The 18,743-nt window shown below is 54.1% G+C and overlaps 1 protein-coding gene across 1 annotated transcript in view; it reads right to left on the bottom strand.

Moving 5' to 3' along the window:
* Positions 1–17,746, bottom strand: part of DGKK (diacylglycerol kinase kappa) — a 79,986-nt gene extending 62,240 nt beyond the window's left edge. The window contains exons 1-2 of the mRNA XM_074278348.1: positions 17,642–17,746; positions 2,008–2,118 (exon numbers count right to left, since the gene is read on the bottom strand). Coding sequence (XP_074134449.1) covers positions 2,008–2,118; positions 17,642–17,644 — 114 coding nt within the window. The 5' untranslated portion in view covers positions 17,645–17,746. The remainder of the gene's footprint in view (positions 1–2,007; positions 2,119–17,641) is intronic.
* Positions 17,747–18,743: the final 997 nt, after the last annotated feature.

Genomic DNA, 18,743 nt, shown 5'->3' with positions numbered 1-18,743 from the left:
GACACCAAGCCCAAGCCTCTGCTCCCAGAGCCCCCAGGTCATGGGGGAAAGTGGGGGGGGGGGAGCCCGAGGGTGACTCAACTGCCCAACACTGACAGAGGCAGGGCAGAGCTAGAGGGTGCTGGATCTTAAAGGGTGAAGAAGTTTTAAATAGACAAAAAGGCCACAGGGAGGCCGGGAAGAGTCCTTGGGGCTGTCCCGGCTGGGTCATTCGTTTTGGGCAGCTATGGCCCAGGGTTCAGGCAGGAGATAGTGAGGGTCACGTGGGGAGAAACCCCGAATGTCAGGCAAAGGCTTTCCAAAGTTGCTACTGGAAGCAGGGCCTGGCTCTGAGGCCTGGGCAGCAGGAAGCACCAGGCCTGGCGCCGGGCAGATCTCAGGCTGCTGAAGCCGCTGCGCCTGTGCAGCTCACCTTCATTTCCAGCCCAGCATGGGCCAAACCAAGCTCAGCAGCCTCCCAACCCACGCTTGCCCCTACTTTCCTGGCTCAGCTCCTCAGAGGCCGCTGCGTCATGTAGCCCCCCTTCATTTCCTACGCACCGTTGCTCACCAAGTCCCTGAGACTGTTGCTGCACCATTTCTGACATCCATCCCCTTCAGTCCCTCCCCAGGGGCAGTATCTGTTCTCCCCATCAGCTCCTAATTGGCATCCCTGCCTCCAGCCTCGACCCCCTACCTCCAGTCCGGCCTCCACAATCAGCCAGGTTAATCCTTCTCAAACGCTGCTTTTATCAAATCCCTGCCATGCCCACAAGCTGGTAAAAGGCTTCCTGGGGCTCAGCATGATGAATCTGCTGGCCTTTGGAAGTCCTGGGCACGACGGCCATGCCTGAGGAGTCCGGTGGCCCACCAGCTGGCTCTGCTCTGGCTCATGTCTCCTTCCCACTTCTGGACTTTTTCCTGGGCTGTGTTCCCTCCCTAACTCCCACACTTGCCCTCTCCCCTTTTCTCTGCCAGGCTGGCACCTGTGTCAGGAAGCCTCCCTGTCTCTGAATGGACCTTCACTTCTCCACCATGTCAGACTTTCAGATGGAGTCATACAAAGCTCCAAGTTGGCAGCCACATGAAGGCGCAGCTGATTGGACCCCGGCCCGTGGCGTGTGTGCCCATCTCACGCTCCCCGCTGCAGGGCCCTCTAAAGCACAGCTTGCGTTCCCCTTGGGAGCCAGCTCAGAGAAGGCAGCGACTGGAGCACATGATGCTAACACCGAATGGCACTGAATGGTGGACTCACATTTCCAAACCACTGAATGGGACAGATCTAGAAAGGGGGAACCTGCCGGGTCCGAGGGAACGATGCCCACGGATGGGGGCTGGCCAGGAAAGGGCCTACTTTAATGATCCTGAGGTCTGAGTAGACTTCAAGCTCAACGTGAGCCGGCAGCTGGGGCAAGCCTTGGACTTGAAGGCTGCTGGGATGGGGCTGTCTGCAGACGGCACAGGGGAGAGGGAGTCGCCTGGCAGGGAAAGCCAGCTGCCAAAACCCTCCCCAGGGGTCAGCAGCCTCAAGAAGCAATGTGGGGTGATGGCTTGGAACAGCACTCTTTGCTAGAGTGTTGTTCAAGGCCCATGAGATGCTCATCTGGGAGACGCAAGTTGGAAGGATGAGTAAATGGAGGGGCCCGGCCTGGAGCCGGGATGTCCCAAGGTCTGCTATCCAGGGGCTGGGTGCTCCTGACAACCCAGAACAGGCCCGGAGGACACAACAGCAGCAGCGCTGGAGAGGTTTTCCCCACTGGGAATGCCTATGCCAATAAGGTCTAAGGCCCAGACCGCACGGTCCCGTACCTCCTGCAGTAGGGGCGGGTACTTGGCTTTGCCTCTGTGCCCCCGGAGTCCGGACTGGAGCAGGTGGGTTAGGAAGGGCAGGGAGGGAGGGAGGCCAGAAGTGTCTCTTCCAGGGCCCTCACCATCAGATGGCAGGATCCAGGATAAACACAGGAGGAGGAGGAGAGGGAGGAGGGGAAGGAGGTGGGGGAGGAAAAGCAGGGATCGGCCCGGCCGTACCTTGGAGTCTTTGGCGTAGTAAAGTGTCTTTCCGCGGATCCGGACGTATCTCCGCTTCCATCTCTGGAAGGAGCTGGTCTGTTTCAGTAAAAGGCCTTCTTTCACACTTTTCTGGAAGGCAGAGATGACAAATGTGGATCACCCAGGTGGGCCAAGTCAGGGCGGGGGGGCTGGCAGAGTCTCTCCCCCTGCCAGAGAGACAGTGCAAATAAAGCTTATCCAAAGACCCAGAAGATAATGGCGCCCAGAGGCAGGCGAAGGGGCCCCAAGGAGCTCGCTCCCGGTACTAGTATCGAGCCCAGCTGTTTCACTGTCCCCTCACCTCGCAACACCAAGCCCCACAATCTCAACTTCCAGCCCCACAAATGGCTTGTCAGACTCCCCAGAAGCCTTAGGGCCTGTTAGGAAAGAGGAACAGGCTTAGGACACCCGTTGTCTCTCCCTAGGTCAAGGGCCTGGAAAATGGAGTATGGCCAAGGCCCCCTTTCTAGAGTCTGGAAAGAGCCCCAAATGAACCCCTAATTGTGAGGAGCATAAGTACATGTGGGGGACACAAGGAAGAATGGAGGACTCTCGGGCCCCGAATGGAGGCCCATGACACAGAAAGGTGCCACATCACATCTTGCTGCCTTGACTCCAACAAGGTCAGTCCCAGGGTAGCTGTTGGGAGGTCAGAGGCATGCTGGGACCTGAGTGGCTCTTTATAGTTTCAGAGGCTAGAGATTGCAAGGGTGTGTTCAACACAACCTTTGGCGACACCCCTGGTGCAGAGAGACAAAAGATGCAAGTGGACATAACAGATGGACAGAGAGACCAGAATCAGAGGCCACATGAGGAACAGGGGCCCCTTCTGGTGGTGGGGGGAGGCACCCCCTCCTCAACAATGGCAAACCATCATAACAGCGCCATCATCCACTTGGCCTGATCACAACGCTTCACCCAAATTGGCTGATAATAAGGGGATACAAAGGGGGAACAGACCGCAAAAAAGTGGGGGCTGGCACAGTGCAGGCCCGGGGGGAGAAAAGAGGAGAGTAGGAGGAAAAAAGGGGGAGCAGACGGGGGGGAGGGGGAGAATGGCAGCCATTCCTGTTGCATGGTTGATACTGCTCAGGCCCGGGCTGGCCCCAACTCTCCCACAATGTCTTTTGGCACCCAGAACTTTTATTTGACCCAGGTCTCTGGCAGGGGCACGTTCTCAGTCACTGGAAAATGAGCTAAGTTGCCCCAACTAGGCTAGGAAGGTGGCCCAAGTACAATGGGCAAGAACACACACACACATCATGGGTCACAGGGAGGAGACGGCAAAAGAACCACACTCCAAGCCCCACTCAAACAACGGCTTGCCCATTCCTTGCCGGGCACTGTGCCCTTGGTGAGCTGACAGTCTAATGTGGGGCAACATGCCATCAGGTGCACGCAGGCTCAACTGGACACAAGGAACGGAGCACAGGGCAAGCACGGGGAGCCGGAGCTCGAGGCAGCACCCCGGACGTGCCAGGTTCGAGGGAGGAGGAGTCCCCGGGGTCAGGCCGCTATCCTCCCTCACAGCCCAGGGAGACGAGCAGCTGAGTCTGGAAGCAGCCAGTGAGCCGGGACTGCCAACTGAGGCCCGGCGTAGCAAACTGAAGGGAGCCAGCGGGCCAGACTCCCAGGCTGTCTCCCCACTTCCCACTCCCATGTCCTGAGCTCAGGAAGGCAGCCTGAGGGCAAGAAGGGTGGGACGAGTGCTTGTGGCACCTTTGTATGAGTTGTGGAGCTTGAGATAGCCACCATCTCCATGGTATAGAGGGGGAAAGTAATGCACAGAGAAAAGGTAGGAAGTGTCAGAGAAAGGCTTTGAAAGCAGGTTCTCCGCCTCCAGATCTAGTCTGGAAATCCCGCGAACTTAGAGCGGCTCAAAGAAGGGACAGCTCAGGGAGATGTGTGACAGCTACGAGCAAACATCCACGACAGAGGGAGGCAACGGGCCTGGCACATGCTAGGCACCAACTAAATGTTTGTCAGATGACCCGAATGCCAAAGGTGGTGGCCCAACCCGACACGGTCGCCCACCAGGCCCTGTCCGGACGGCAGCTGGTCTAGCCAAGCCACAGCCTTACTCAGACAAGTTGCCAGTCAGAGCCTCCTGTGCGCACCAACTCCTCCACCTCAGGGTGCCGCTCGTTTTCCCTGCTGCTCTCCCCGTTTTCCCTTCCCCCAGCTTGGCAGGGGTTGCTTGGTGTCCCTCCGCCAACATGGCCAAAGCGGCTATATTTAGTTTATGTCATCTTTCCTCATAAATCAGCACCTTCATTTCCCTAATCTGCTCAATTGGTCCTCCCGGGCCTCTCTCCAAATGGTTTCTTTCTGGCACCAAAAGGGCAGTGGGGAGGGCTGGGGGTGGCCCGGGAAGGCCGGTCACCTTGTTATACCAGGATGCTCATTGCTGCCATCCAGAAATGGCCACCCAGCTGCCCCGCCTGCCCATGATTGTCCGTGTCCCCTTGCCCCAGATGATCAGGGTTCTGAAGAGGCCTTAGACCTGGGGCCTCCAGATGGAATGAAGAAGCATTTTCCCTATGTATGGACACAGCAAGGGCAATGCAAGCCTGCAAAGTCTCTCCCTCCTTGCCTGGTGAGACCGGCCTGCCCTGTATCCCCTTGCTTTAGTCCCCCCTCCCCCTTAGGGGAGCACCCGAAGGGCTAAAGAGCTCCAAGCACAGGCGGGATAACCATGTGGTTGTGTACTATTGAAGGGGTCCTGGGAGGGGGGGGGACGGGGTTCCTTCTAACTCAGGGATTCAGTGACTTGTACCTGTAGGGTCCCTGTTAGTTGGGAGGGTTGGTCCTTTTATGCATCTGCAGAGGGTTGAGGGGCATGATGGGGGCCGAGCCAATGGTCCATCACAAAAGACCTTTCAGAAGGCCCCAGTGGGCACTGAACTGCAAAGCAGCAGTCCCGGGCTCGTGTCCCGGATGAACCTTGGGCTTGGCCTTGTACCATACATTGTGGCCTGGCGTTCCCTTTCGACCCATTCATCCCTCCCCCTGGCCCCTGGCTAATGCTGAAGCCGGGCACCAGTCTTGGGCTCAGAAACATCTCACGGGTGAAAGTCCCCTGAGCTGCCTCCCAGAGCAGAGTCCAATAGAGTCCAGCCTCCATCTTCCATCCCAAGTCCCCGATGCCCTGAGCCAGCCTTCCCAGAGCCTGTGTATGTCACTCAACCTGATGACCTCACTTCAAAAGCTCCTGCTCTCCCTTCCTAGAAGACCCTAAGCTCAGGGCTGGCTAAGACCCCCCAGGGTTCAGAGATTCAAGCCAAGTCATAAGGCTCAAGCAAAGGCCAGGGTGGCTTGGGGTGGCACCCGGGAGTGGCAGGACCAAGTCAGAGGCCACCTCCTTGGGTCGTTCCATGAGCCAGCTTAAAGTCACTGAACATCCAAAACCAAGCCATGTCTGGTCCTATCTACAAGCCTTGGCTTACAACGGGGGAAGCGAAGTTGGAGGATGGGCTGCCCACAGGGCACCTCTGTCCACTGGCCTTCCTCTGGGCTCTGTGGATGTGGCATCTTCAGCCCCCCAGGGCTTGGGCTATTTAAGGTGGGCTTGAGACGAGCCTAAAGAACCATCCTAGCATCCCCTTCCTAGGGCTGTTTTTGACAATTGCTCCCCAGCAGGCAGGCGTCTCCCCCTCTCCTGTGCTCCCCCTCCCAGGACACCCCTTCCCTACTGCCAGCCGAGTCTGCTTCTGAGCACATCGACGCCATCCAGGAGACGGCCCTCCCCTCTCCCTCCTTCCTTTTGGCAGTGAGTCTGGGTGGCAGGAGAGCTTCAGGCCACGGCCTGTCAGGATGGGGAGAGGGGGCAAAGCTGGGAGCCGGCCAGAGGCCTTGGACCAGAGTGACTGCCTGGAAGGGAAGACCTGCCTGTGATGCCCCTGCCCCCCTGCTCCCCTACCCAGGCATAAGCTGGGAGAGCTCTGGGGACCAATGCAGAGACCCCTCCCCAATCATCCCAGCCCCTGAGGCTCCGGGAGCCATGGCAGAAAAGGAACATCCAAGGAAGGATGGCACAGAAACCCGATGGGAGTCTCATGCCTTCCAACCCAGCTTCTGGTTCCTTCTCAGAATCCTCACTCTGGTTGAGGGTGATTGAAGGCGACCATGGCTCCCGACGGCAGGGCCGGCGCCCCCTGCCACTGCTGAAGATCGAACGGAGATGAAATTGACAAGCCCGAGCCTCGTGAATATTTATGCTGCTAACTAGCCTGTCAGCCGTCCTGCCTAGCCCCAGCATAGCCGCCAAAGCGTCTCCCCGCCACGGCTCGTTCCGACTCTGAGGAAGGCACGCATGGGGTCCGTGGGCCAGCCGGGACACAGGGCGAGGCACGGACCACGGATGCAACCCGTGAGCGAGCGGCTTCCCCAGGCAACGCCACATACTATGAGCCAAACAGAGACACAGACCAATGAGGAAAACCTAGCTATCAGCCACGGAGGGTGGCCTGGAGGCAAGGACCATTCATGGCTTCTTCCAGGCATCTCTGCCACCTTCCGTGTCACCTTCTCCTCCCCCCTCCTTCAACCCACCCGCACATGGCAGGCCAGACTCCCAGGCACACGGCCATCTTGGTTTGGGCAGCACATGGAACCTGGGTTTCAATTCTGGATCTGTTGCATTACTGCCCAGCTGAGTAAACCTTACACAAGCCCTTCCTCCTCTGGAGGCCTCAGTTTCCTCCTGAGGGGATTGCATCTGGTGTTCCCCTCCTCGCACCATCGTCCTGAATCTTTCTAGGCCTAAATCTCTACCCCTGAACAAAGGATGGGGATGAAAAAGTCGGCTCCCCTCAAAGTCAAACATGGTTCTGTTTCTTCCTCTGTAGCCCCAAGATGCCTTTCAGCCCACAAGCCCATGACCCTGTGACCCTAAGAGCTGGCCTTCCTCTGCAAATCCCCCTAGCCACACCCAAAGAAACAGGAAGTGGCCAGAGGGGGCACCCAGTGGGGCTGAGGGCCTGAAACCCTGGGCCCCAAGCCCCAGGAAGGGAGGGGGCACTGCACCTGCAGCCCTACAGGAAACATCTCTACCAACACGGGCTCTGTCCTTCGGTATCTTACAGAAGATGGGGCCTAGAGTCTCAGAGTTAGTCAAGATGCACTAATGAAACTCTTCCTCTATGCTAGGTACAGTACTAGGAAGTGACAGGAGCATCTGGGAGACCAGCAAAGACCTCCTGCATAGGACGGGATTGGAGTCAAATCTTGAATATGAGGCAGGGGTGAGGGGCAGAGCATGCTGGGTATGGAGGCCAAGGCAAAGGCCGGGCTTGCTAGATCATCCAGTATGAGGAAGGGAATCAAGTGGCTGAAGATCAAGAAGGTGGCGAGCGGGCTTTCAGCATCCAACAGAAGCTTCTCCATTTGCTTGCAGAGGTAACGGGGTAGGGGGGGCACGGTCACAGAAAAGTCAGAGATCACAAAGGTGGAAATGAAGAAAGGAGCCGCGCTATGGGGGGCGGGGGCAAGAGATGGGAGGCATCAAGCCCAGGCCACTGGGAAGCTGCTACTGCCCTTGACTGTGAAAGGGAAGTTGGAAAAAGGGCAGAGTCTGGGGGAGAAGACCAGGATGTGCCAGGTTTGAGATGCTGGGGGATCAGCCAGTGGAAGGCAACAGAAGGAAGCAGGGAGATCTGGGAAACGGATGTCTGACAGCATCCAGAACCAGAGCAAACTGCTTCAATGAGAACGTGAGCCTCAAGCTGCATCTACATGCTGGACACCCCCAGCTTCCACCTTTGGCAGGGCCTTCACAGGAGGATGACAGGGTGAGTCCAAGGTGTGCCTCAAACTCCGTATGGGACTTGAGGCTGGCACCGGGAGTGTGGGCCCTAGGAAGTGGCTGAGTCCCAAATTGGGAACACTTTAACAAGGGACAACAGAACTTAGTTAATGCTGAGATGGAGTTTTCAAAGTTCTTCAGGGGCACCCAGGGCCCCTGCTGCTCTCCAGGGGCACAAAGGGCCCCTGCTGCTCTCCAGGGGCACAAAGGGCCCCTGCTGCTTTCCAGGGGCTTCCAGGGCTCCTGCTGACCTCCAGGGTACAAAGGGTCCCTGTTGCTCTCCAGGAGCTCCCAGGGCCCCTGCTGACATCCAGGGGCGTAAAGGGCCCCTGCTGCTCTCCAGGGGTTCCTGGGTCCCTGCTGCCCTTTGCATCCTTTTGTTCCTGGTTGGCTTGGACGTCATCACACTATCCATAGGCCTGTCTTCCCGGAGCTTAATAAACATCTGCTGACTCACCAGCGAGGGCCCTGTACTGGATGTCCTGTCTTTAAGCAAAGGCTGGATGACGTAATAGCAATAACTTCCAGCATGACATAATGGGAAGCACAGGGGCCCTGGAGACAGGAAAAACCTGGCTTTCAATCCCTCCCCTGATACTTCTTAGCCCAGGTCCCAGCCCTCTCATCAGAGAAATGGGTACAAGAACACCTGTCATAACTGCCTCACTGAGCTTGTGTGAGGGTCTCCCAAGACACCATTGGGAAAACTCTTCCAAACTCCAGAAAGATGCGTCCAACACCTGGGGGGTGGGGCAGGACATGGGAGGCTTGAGCTTCCAGAGGCCTTGTTCTATTAACAAACTGCCTTCTCCCCAGGAATAAAACATGAGGGTTTCTTTCCCTTGGGGCTAGCTGGGTCCGGTTGTGAAGTGGCCCGGTCCTGTGCGGCCACGTACAGGTAACGACACTGCAGAAGCCCCAAGACTGTGGCGGTCAGGGCCCCCAAGGACCTTCTGGCTAAGGTAAGAGCCTGCCTCAGCCCTCCGGTCCAGAGCCCTTCAGCCTGGTTTTTCTAAGATGGCTGTCAGATGAACATTCTGCTAAAGGGTAAACCAAGGCACGGTTGGGCACCTCCAAGGGCTCTGCGGACTTGAATGGAAAGCTCGTGGCTCTGCAGTACTTGGTAGGCCAGCTGAGGAACAGGACTGGCCCCTTATCCTGGCTCTGTGACCTCTTATGGCCTCAGTTTGGTCATTATCCTGGCCAGCCTGGCCCTCCTTATTTTGAAGCTCTCTGAAGAATCAGGAACCATCTTAGTTTCCCCCAGCCGCCCAACTCTGACAAAGACAGACTGAGGCTCCTAGAAGGTCTCCAGACCCGCCATTCCCAGCATCCCCGTGCACATCTGGGGGCCCTAGTGTAGCAGCTACTCAAATGAGAATCATTAGGAGACCTGCACAAAGAAAATCTCCACAGGGCTGGAGGGAGAGGCCACCCCCATCTCTGAGCAGCAGCTAGACCGGAAGTGGGGAGAGCTGGTCCCAATTAGCTCTGAGAGGCTTCCTGGACCTCAGTACCCACCCTGGACTCTGATTTGGGCTCGGGCACCCTGGGGGCTGGGTGCTTCAGTGACTGCCCCTGCATCTGTTGCCCTTGCTGCAGGGGAACCGGACCCCTTCTGTGGGTCTGGAGTTGGGGTCTTGCCCATCCCCCAGCTCAGGCCATCTTTGTGAACCCCCTGGCTGCAGTCTTAGCAGTGACGAGGAACTCAGCCTTCTCTTTGCGCCATCATGGGAATGGGCCCAAGAGGAATGGGGGAGGGGAGGGAGTGGCCACCTGGGGCTCAGGAAACAGCTCCTGGCCCAGCCTGGCTGAGCCCTGGACCCCGTGAAGGAAGTGATGAGAAACAGAAGGATGGAGAATGGCTCCAGAGAACTAGAAGCAGCAGGAGGCCCTGGTCGTTTTGTCCTACAAGCAATAGGGAGCCACTGACAAATTTTGAGCAGGAGAGTAACCCAATCATCCTAGCCTTAGGCTATTTTGGCAGCGCGTGGGGGATGGAGAGGAGGAACAAGGCAGGACCAGTTAGGAGGAAATCGCAATATTCCAGGCAAGGGGTGACAAGGCCCACCTCGGGGGCCGGTGATGGAAGTGGGAGCAGCGGAAGGGCTGAGGTGTAAGTCAGGAAGAGGCAGGATGGACAGGACTTGACAGCCAATGGCATGTGGCAGTGAATGAAGGATGAGGGGCGATCCAGCGTTTCAATTGCAGACACCTTGGAAGGATGGCGGTACCCTTGGCACAAGTAGGGAAGTCAGGCTAGAAGGCCAGGAGGAGTGGCTGTTTTGGAAGGATCCACCGGGACCTCCAAGTGGAGATGCTGGGGAGGAGGCTGACCGTGTGGGACAGCAGATCCAGGCATCACGTGTGGGGAGATTACATGGGAACGAGCAAAATGATTCAGGGAAAGCAGTGAGGGAGGGGGAAGTCAGGCAAACAAACAGCTGTCCCCATGGGCTGAAAGCTCAATCACGGCCCAACATGGGTGGAGGGAGAGCTGTCAAATAGGGAGGACAAAAACAAAGGGGCAAGGGGCACAAGAGCTAATGGAGGAAAGCGTGGAAGGGGAAAGGATGTTGCCTAGAATGCAAAGAGGGTGTTGTTCAACAGACTCCTCGTGACCCTGTTTGGGGTTTTCTCGGCAAAATTTACTGGTGTGGTCGGCCATTGCTTTCTCCAGCTCATTTTACAGATGAGGAAACCAAGGCAACCGGAGTACAGTGACTTGCCCAGAGTCTCCAAGGGCACCTCTGACCTCAGGTCTATTCACCGCAGCGCCCCTTAGTTGCCCCCCAGAGAGGGTGATGACTAAGCAAAGGCCCTCGGGTCTGGTGGGGATGAACTCTCTGCATAGGGTGGGGAGCCTGGAAGTCTGACAGTGAGGGATTGAGAAGAGAGGGGTGAAAGTTGGACATAGGAGAAAAGGTGGGACTTCCTGGGCACTCGGCAAGGCATAAAGGATGGTGCCCTGAGGGGATGGCAGGGCCAGTGGAGAGCTGGCAAAGGCCCGGGCATGTCTGGCAGTAATGGAGCCAGGGGATGGAGGAGGGGGGTGGAAGGTGTGAGATAAGCAAATAATGATAGAGGGAGAGAGCCCCCTGAAAAACAAGCTACAGAGGCCAGGCTCAAGGAAGAAAGCAATAACCAATGACTGTTCTAGGGCGCTTGGAGGATACGGGTATCCCCAAAATCTTAGAGTGGATTTCAGAAAGCTTAAAACTGCCCTAAGACTTTGGGGACCTGTCATCTTATCAAACTTGAGAGAGAATATCATCAAACCCATTTTATGTTTGAGGAAATGTGAGGTTCATCTAATAATTGTGCCGGGATTTGAACACAAATCTTTGTTAGCTTTGACAAGAAGACCCATCTTCTCCTTGGAGACCAAGCAAAGAAAGAGGGCACAGGAAGCGCCATAGAAGTTTCAAGGCATGGGGGAAGTGGGAGACTCATGCCAGAGGGCCTCAAATGTCTCAGGTACGTAGAAGGTGAGGACCTCTGCCAAGAGAAAGGGGGCGATCTGCTGAGAGCGCTAGAGGAGCAAGGGATTGGGGGAAGTAGCTACAGGAAGCACGATGCCATCAATCAGGTAAGAACCAAAGGATTGCTGTGCAATGGCAAGGGCCCGCCTGAGACAATATGGTGAAGGGGGAGACAGTTAAGAGCAGACAGCAGTGTGGACTTGAATTGGGCAAGAGTGAAGAGAAGAGAATGAGAGAAGAGCAGAAGCAATGGAAAGGAAGATGAGGGAGAGATGGACCGCCCGTGAAGATGATTTAGAGCAAGTGGAGCAGTGGACACAGGAGAAAAGGAGATGAGGATGAGAGAGAGAGGAACCTCAGGGTGGCTAAGGGAGACTGGGACTTCATGAGACTGGGACCAGTGGCAAGGAGTGGCTCCCCAGCCCTGTGGAGAAAAGTGGAGAAAACCCTGGTGCCCTATCAGTGATTAGCACTGAAGCTCCCCCTCCTCCTACCGTCTGTGCCTGTACCAGGAGGCTCCCCATCCCCATCTGGACTTGGTTTATAGATAGATATGGGTGTTAGAGCTAGAAGAAGCTTTGGGAGGCATATCAGTTTTCAGATGAGGGCACTAAAGCCCACAGAGCTGGGGTAACTAGCCCCAAATGGCACTCAGACCCTCTGATTCCAAATCCCTCCTTCCTTGCACCAGAACAAGGTAAAATACACATTTTTAGTTTCATAAAATGAAAAGGCTTTTTGTCTTCTCAGAGGAAGAAATTGAAACTATATCCACTCACATGAAAGAGTGTTCCAAATCACTACTGATCAGAGAAATGCAAATTAAGACCACTCTGAGATACCACTACACACCTGTCAGATTGGCTAAGATGACAGGAACAAATAATGACAAATGTTGGAGGGGATGTGGGGAAATTGGGACACTAATACATTGCTGGTGGAGTTGTGAAAGAATCCAGCCATTCTGGAGAACAATTTGGAATTATGCCCAAAAAGTTATCAAACTGTGCATACCCTTTGACCCAGCAGCGCTACTACTGGGATTATATCCCAAAAAAATACTAAAGAGCGGAAAGGGACCTGTATGTGCCAAAATGTTTGTGGCAGCTCTTTTTGTTGTAGCTAGAAACTGGAGGATGAATGGATGTCCATCAGTTGGAGAATGGTTGGGTAAATTGTGGTATATGAAGGTTATGGAATATTATTGCTCGGTAAGAAATGACCAGCAGGAGGAATACAGAGAGGCCTGGAGAGACTTAAATCAACTGATGCTGAGTGAAATGAGCGGAACCAGAAGATCACTGTACACTTCAACAACAATACTGTATGGGGATGTATTCTGATGGAAGTGGAAATCTTCAACATAAAGAAGATCCAACTCACTTCCAGTTGATCAATGATGGACAGAGGTAGCTGCACCCAGAGAAGAAACACTGGGAGGGGAATGAAAATTGTTAGCACTAATATCTGTCTGCCCAGGTTGCATGTACCTTCGGATTCTAATGTTTATTGTGCAACAAGAAAATGATATTCACACACATGTATTGTACTTAGACTATATTGTAACACATGTAAAATGTATGGGATTGCCTGTCGTCGGGGGGAGGGAATAAGGGAGGGGGGGTAATTTGGAAAAATGAATACAAGGGATAATATTATAAAATATATATATATATATAATAAAAAAAATTAAAAAAAAAATTATAATAAAAAAAAAAAGGCTTTTTGTCCATGAACAAAAATCAACGTAGCTACAATAAGAGAAATTATTGGTCAGAGGAAAAAATCTCAGCCAATATCTCTGCTAAGAAATCTATCTTTTATATATGGAAGTGAGACAGGTGCACAAAAACGAGAGCTACACAATCCAGTTTCAGAAGAAGAAATACAAAGTATCGCCAACTGTGTGAAAGAGCACCAAAAAGAACTCCAAAAGGAGAGATGCAAGTTGAAACAACTCTGAAGTTTCACATCTCACCTATCATTTGGGCAAGGATGGCAGAAAACTGGATAAGCTTTAAAAAGCCCATTGTGACCATCCCAAGTTCTCCCGAGCCCAGTTCTCCTAACAGAAAAACTCCAACAGCTCTCCACCTCACTTATCTTCTTTTTTTTTTTGCTATAGAAATCTTTCAGCATATGAAGACAACTAAACAGCTCTTGAGCCTGAGGGGAGCAAAGCTAGTGAAAACAACCCAGTGAGGCACTGCTCTATGGAAGGCCCAGAATTCCCCCTACTTCCTCCCATCCTGCATTTGGCCTTCAGGTACCGCCAGGAGAAAGCATTTCTTTGCTTGGCCCTTGCCAAAGTAGTAAAAAGTAGAAACTCTGGGGAGTGTTTGAGGGGTGGCAATGGCAGGAAGTGAAGAAGATGGAAAAGGCAAGGAAGGTAGGAAGTAAGGTCTCAAAAGAGAGAGGAGACGATAGGCAAAGATGGGGGAGGGGTGGATGGGGAGGTGGGTTAGGGACAGTCTAAAAAAGAAAACCTGAAGAATGCAATTTGGACTTGCAATGACGAGCGATGTGTCCCGAATCCAACCTCTGGGGCTGGTAAATGCTGAACAACTGGGCTTTTTGGGTGGGGAAACGTGTGCAAGACACTTTTAAGTTGGGTCTGCATTATTAATACTTTATGAAGTCTGGACATTCAGCAAAAATAATAAAGAAGGCGGGATTTGTGATCATGTGGATTTCCGAAGTGTAAATGCTCACTCAGAAAATTTAACAATCCCTCTTGTAAGCTAATTAAACCTGGCTCCAGCACAATGCTGCCTATGAGTGTCAGTTTCCTGATCTGTAAAATGGAGATAATCAAGACTAATCCTATGTCGCAGGTCTGTTGTGAGCTTGGTCAATAGAATGTGTGCTCTTTGAGATCAGATAGCTGCTTTTTTTTCGGTCTCTTCCATCGGACTTGGAGGACACCCAGAGGAAGGGCCCAGGAGTTTAGCCCGATGAGAAGAGCCAAGGTTACTGGAGAAGGTTTAGGGAGTTCCACAAAGCGGGAGGGAAATGGGCAAGGAGGGCCACAACTGACAAAAGCTACTGAGCCCTGGCCTAGGCAAGCCTTGGAGGATCTCAAAGGGAGCCAGGGCCTAACCAAGTGGGCCTCAAACGGAGCTCCTAGGAACTCCTGGTAGGAAACTGCTCCTGAACCCATAGGCAGGGCCAAGAAAGAGCGTCAAGAGCAACAATGGTAGCCGTGGGCCCTCACGAGAAGTCAGTCCATCTGAAGGTCACACAAGAAGCACTTATTAAGCACCTTTCATGGACTAGGAGTTGTGCTAAGCCCATGGGATACAGAAAAGGCCAAAAAGCCCATGACTCTAAGGAGCTCATGTCTTAATGGAAGACATAATATGCAAATGACCACACAGCTATAGACAGGGTACCGAAGGCCCAAACGTTCAGAGGGACCGGGAGAGACTCTTCCAGAAGGTAGGACCTGAGGGGAGGGGAAGTCAGAGCATTCCCGGGAAGGGAGACAGCCACTGAGAAGAATGAAGGGTTGGGAGATGACGCCTCCTGGATGCTAAGGAAGGACGACAAGACCTTTGTCACAGGATGGCATATTGGATCGCAATAGGTGGAGGAGAGCAAAGTGCAACAAGGCTGGAAAGGTAGGAGGGATCACATTATAAAGGCCTGGGAAGTGAACATTTTCCCATTTGATCCTAGAGACAAAAGGGAACCACTGGGATTCGTAAAAGGGGGGGGGGACGGGACATGGTCAAACTTTCAGATTTGGAAAACCATCCCAGCCATCGAGTGAAAGAGGGGCTGAGCCTGGAGACAGGCAGACCCACCCCCACCCTTGGCAGCTGTCATGACAATCTAGGCCTGAGGTCAGAGGAGAAAAGGGGGCATGCTCAAGAGATGTTCCACAGGTGCAATGGATCTGGATCTTGGATCTGGATCTTGGATAATGGGTCTGGGGCAGGGAGAGAGAGACACAGGAGTCTAGGATAACTCGTAGGCTGGAAGCCTGAAGCATGGGGAGGATGGGAATATCCTCAATAGTAATGGGGAAGGGACTCCAGAGAGTCAAGGAGGTCGCTGTGTCAGAAAGTAGAGAGGGAGAAAGGAAGAGGGCCCAGGACAGAACCCTGAGGGACAGCTGTGGTTACAGACATGATTTACAAGGGGATCCAGCAAAGGAGACTGAGAGCAAGTGGGTGGGTCCTGAAAACCTAGACAGAAGAGAGCATCCAAGAGGAGGGTACGAGCCACAGAGAGGCCATAGAGAATGGGGATGGAGGAAAGGCCTTTGCATTTGGGAATCTAAGAGATCATGGGTAACTTTGGAGAGAGTGGTTTGGGTGCAAGGGTGAGTTTGGAAAGCAGATAACAAAGGGCTAAGAGACAGCTGAGAGCCTTCTGGAGCTGCCTTGTTGGGGGGGGTTGGCCACAAAGGGCTGAGGAGCTCACCCTCAAGGTGGCTGGACTCAGTCTCTCGCTAGCAGGGCTGCTCTCCAAAGGCCCAATCTCTGACTCGTTGTGTCTATTGCCATGTGGCTCCCTCCACATCCCATGTGCCTCTGTGGGCCTGCTAAGAGAGGTCTAAGGAGCACAGTGGGTACAACAATGAATCTGAATCAGGAAGAGCTGGTTTGAATCCTGCCATTGCAGTAATGGAGGTGCAAAGTGATGAGGGCTCACCCTAGGGTGGTCATGGTGGCACAGGAGAGGCTCTTAAAACTACACTAAGACTTCTGGGACTCTGGGATGAGCTATATTATGAAGGCAGAAATGACAGGCCTTGGTCACAGCGGGAGCTGATTGGGAGGACGGCAGTGACTCAACAGTAATGGGGAAGTTCTTCAGGGAGGGATGAGGGAGCCCTGTGGAGTTTGAGACGCCCCCAAATGAAACTTCCAGCATGGGGTAGGGGAGGTCTCCATGGAAAGCTTTGGGAGTCACCTACCCCATAGGGAGGGGGCAGCTCATTGGGTGACAATGTATTGAGCAGGGGCCAGAGATGCCAGGGGGACCAAAACTTTCCTCTCTACGCCCGCCGGCCTTCTGCACATCCTCTGTATTTTACTTAATGCCTTTTAAAAATGTTTCTGATCTTGTTCCTTGGAAAGGGTCCCTAAGTTTTGAGGAACTACTAAAGAAGCCCATGACACAACAAAGTACAGGGAAAAGAGAAGAGGGCTCAAGGCAGAGCCTTGAAGGACACCCAGACTTAGTCAACGTGACCTAGGAGACAATCTGGGGGTTACAAGAAAGAGCATGAGCAAGAATCCCAGGGGAGAGGGTGCTGGACTGACACCAAAGGAGCCGATGGGCCGGGGAAGATGAGCGCTGAGCGAAAGGCCATCGAGTCTGCCAACAGGGCACCCGCAGGTGACTTTGGAGAGACTTGAGGGCAGCCAGGCCAGAGAGACTTAAGAAGAGAGGAAGAAGGGAGGAAGCAGAGGCACCTAGTGGAGGCGGAAGCATACAGGCCGACAGCTGTTGCAGATGGTTGGACCAAGCGAGGGGGACTTGCCTGTGTCTGGGGACGGATGGGGATAGATAAGAGTGGGGGTGACGGTGGGGCGATCTGCTGAAGGAGAAAGGAGGAGATGGGATCCTGCAGCTGAGGAGCTTTGTCTTGGTGAGGAGAAGGGTCCTCTTTATGTGGGTCAGGGTTTAGGAGGAGCTAAGTGGAGATGTCAGTGATGGCGGGATAAGGAGGTAGAGAGAGGAAGGAGTGTTCAGTGAACAGCTTCAGTTTTTTTCTGGGAGACGAGAAGATGAGGGGTTCCAGGGAGCCACAGAAGGTGTAACAAGAGATAAGAGATTTGGAGCAGTTGCTAAGTCGAGTGGCTTTTCTGTAGTGGGTACCCAGTGAGACACAAGCTGGGGAGCTGCTCTTGAGAGGACTGAGCCAGTTCAGGGCCCTTTTCTACATGAAGAAGCAGCATTTGTTCTCCATGACAACACCCTCACCCGGCCAAAAAGCAGCCACTCCATGCTCTATCCCACAGGCCCAAGGCCTAGCCCCAGCGAGCCACTCAGCAGCCCCAGCTGCATCTCAACAGCCCGGTCTTAGCTAAAAGGTGACACATGCCCATCATGCACCTGGCCAAAAAGCCCCTCATCAACACTCTAGCAAGTGGGCAGCCAGGCTCCCTGCCTCTTGTCACGGGGAGCTCACTACCTCCCCAGACAGTTGGTCCAACTTCCCACTTCATACCAGTTCTAAGAGTTGCAAAAGTACCCCCCCCAATTTCCTCCTAGTTCTTCTGTCCCCTCTAAGATACAGCACAATCAGTGGACTCCCTCTCCTAAAAATATTGGAATCCCTCTAGTATGGCTCCCCTGAGACTCCTTTTCTCACCATTCTGGCTGTCCTCCTCTGGATGTAACCGATGACCTTTGTCAAGTGTGGCCCCTTGGCGAGGTCCAAGAAGGGCAGGGACCATAGAGACCGTGACCTCCCTAGTCCTGGACATCCTGCCTCCTCCTTCGATTCCCAGAATGCACTGCTGGCCCCCAAAAGAGGAAGCTCCAAAGAATTTATAGGCTCACTGGACAAGACCAGGAAAAATGACTCTAAATGGCTCATTGAGGTCAATAGGCCAAGACAACCATCCCCATGACATTTGGGCCAGGACGGGAAAAGAGGTCACGGCGTTCAGGGAAAAGGGTGTCTAAGAGGGCACCCAATGAGGACTCACGACTTAATGTGGGCACGGGGCGGGGGGAGGAATCCTCTTTGAGGCCTTTGGGGGAAGCGAAGTTTGGCATCAGGAGGCCCAGAGCAAGGAGCATCAAAGGCAGGAAGACTGAGAGGCAGCTTCCAGAAGGAAGTTTGGTGACCACACAGGGTCCCTTGCAGGAAAGATACGGGGTTATTTTGGGCCTCAGTCTTCAGGGCGGCTCAGATCAGAGAGGCCATGGCTTTTGTTATCTTATCTAGCGTCCCAGCCTGACTCACTGACCCGAGCATGACAAAGCAAGGCCTTTGCTGTCCATCCTTGCTCCCACCCGGCCCTCACCCCCCACCCCTGACTCTCTGAAGGCTGCGTGAAGGGTCTGTGGGTGTCCCTGCTCCCATCTTTGCCCATCTCTGTGACAGGCTGCTCACCCTCTGGAGCTCCCCCTCCATCGCAGACAGAGCAGAGTGGAAGCTCCCCAAAGGAGCCACTTGTCTTTAGGCCCTCTGAACTCAGCCCACGGGAGCCACCTACCCGGCAGCAGACAGACGGAGCCGGAAAGTGCAGACCCCATGCCTGCCCTGTGGCGATGGAGAATCTCAAGAGGGCCCAAGGCCCTCACTTCCCGGGGATGAGGAAACAGGCCAAGGGAGTCCGGGTTCTCACCGGGCTAAGTGCCGAGAGTTCAGAGTTTTATCTGGGCCATTAGGCCTCCAACTGGAGTCTTATTATTCAAGAGGCCCAGACTAGAAGTGGAAGGGAGCCTGTCAGAGCCCATGGGGC

This window comes from Sminthopsis crassicaudata, chromosome X (genome assembly GCF_048593235.1).
Source record: "Sminthopsis crassicaudata isolate SCR6 chromosome X, ASM4859323v1, whole genome shotgun sequence".
Taxonomy (NCBI): Eukaryota; Metazoa; Chordata; class Mammalia; order Dasyuromorphia; family Dasyuridae; genus Sminthopsis; species Sminthopsis crassicaudata.
Note: the sequence above shows the minus strand (reverse complement) of the source record. Positions and strands in the feature narration are given on the sequence as shown.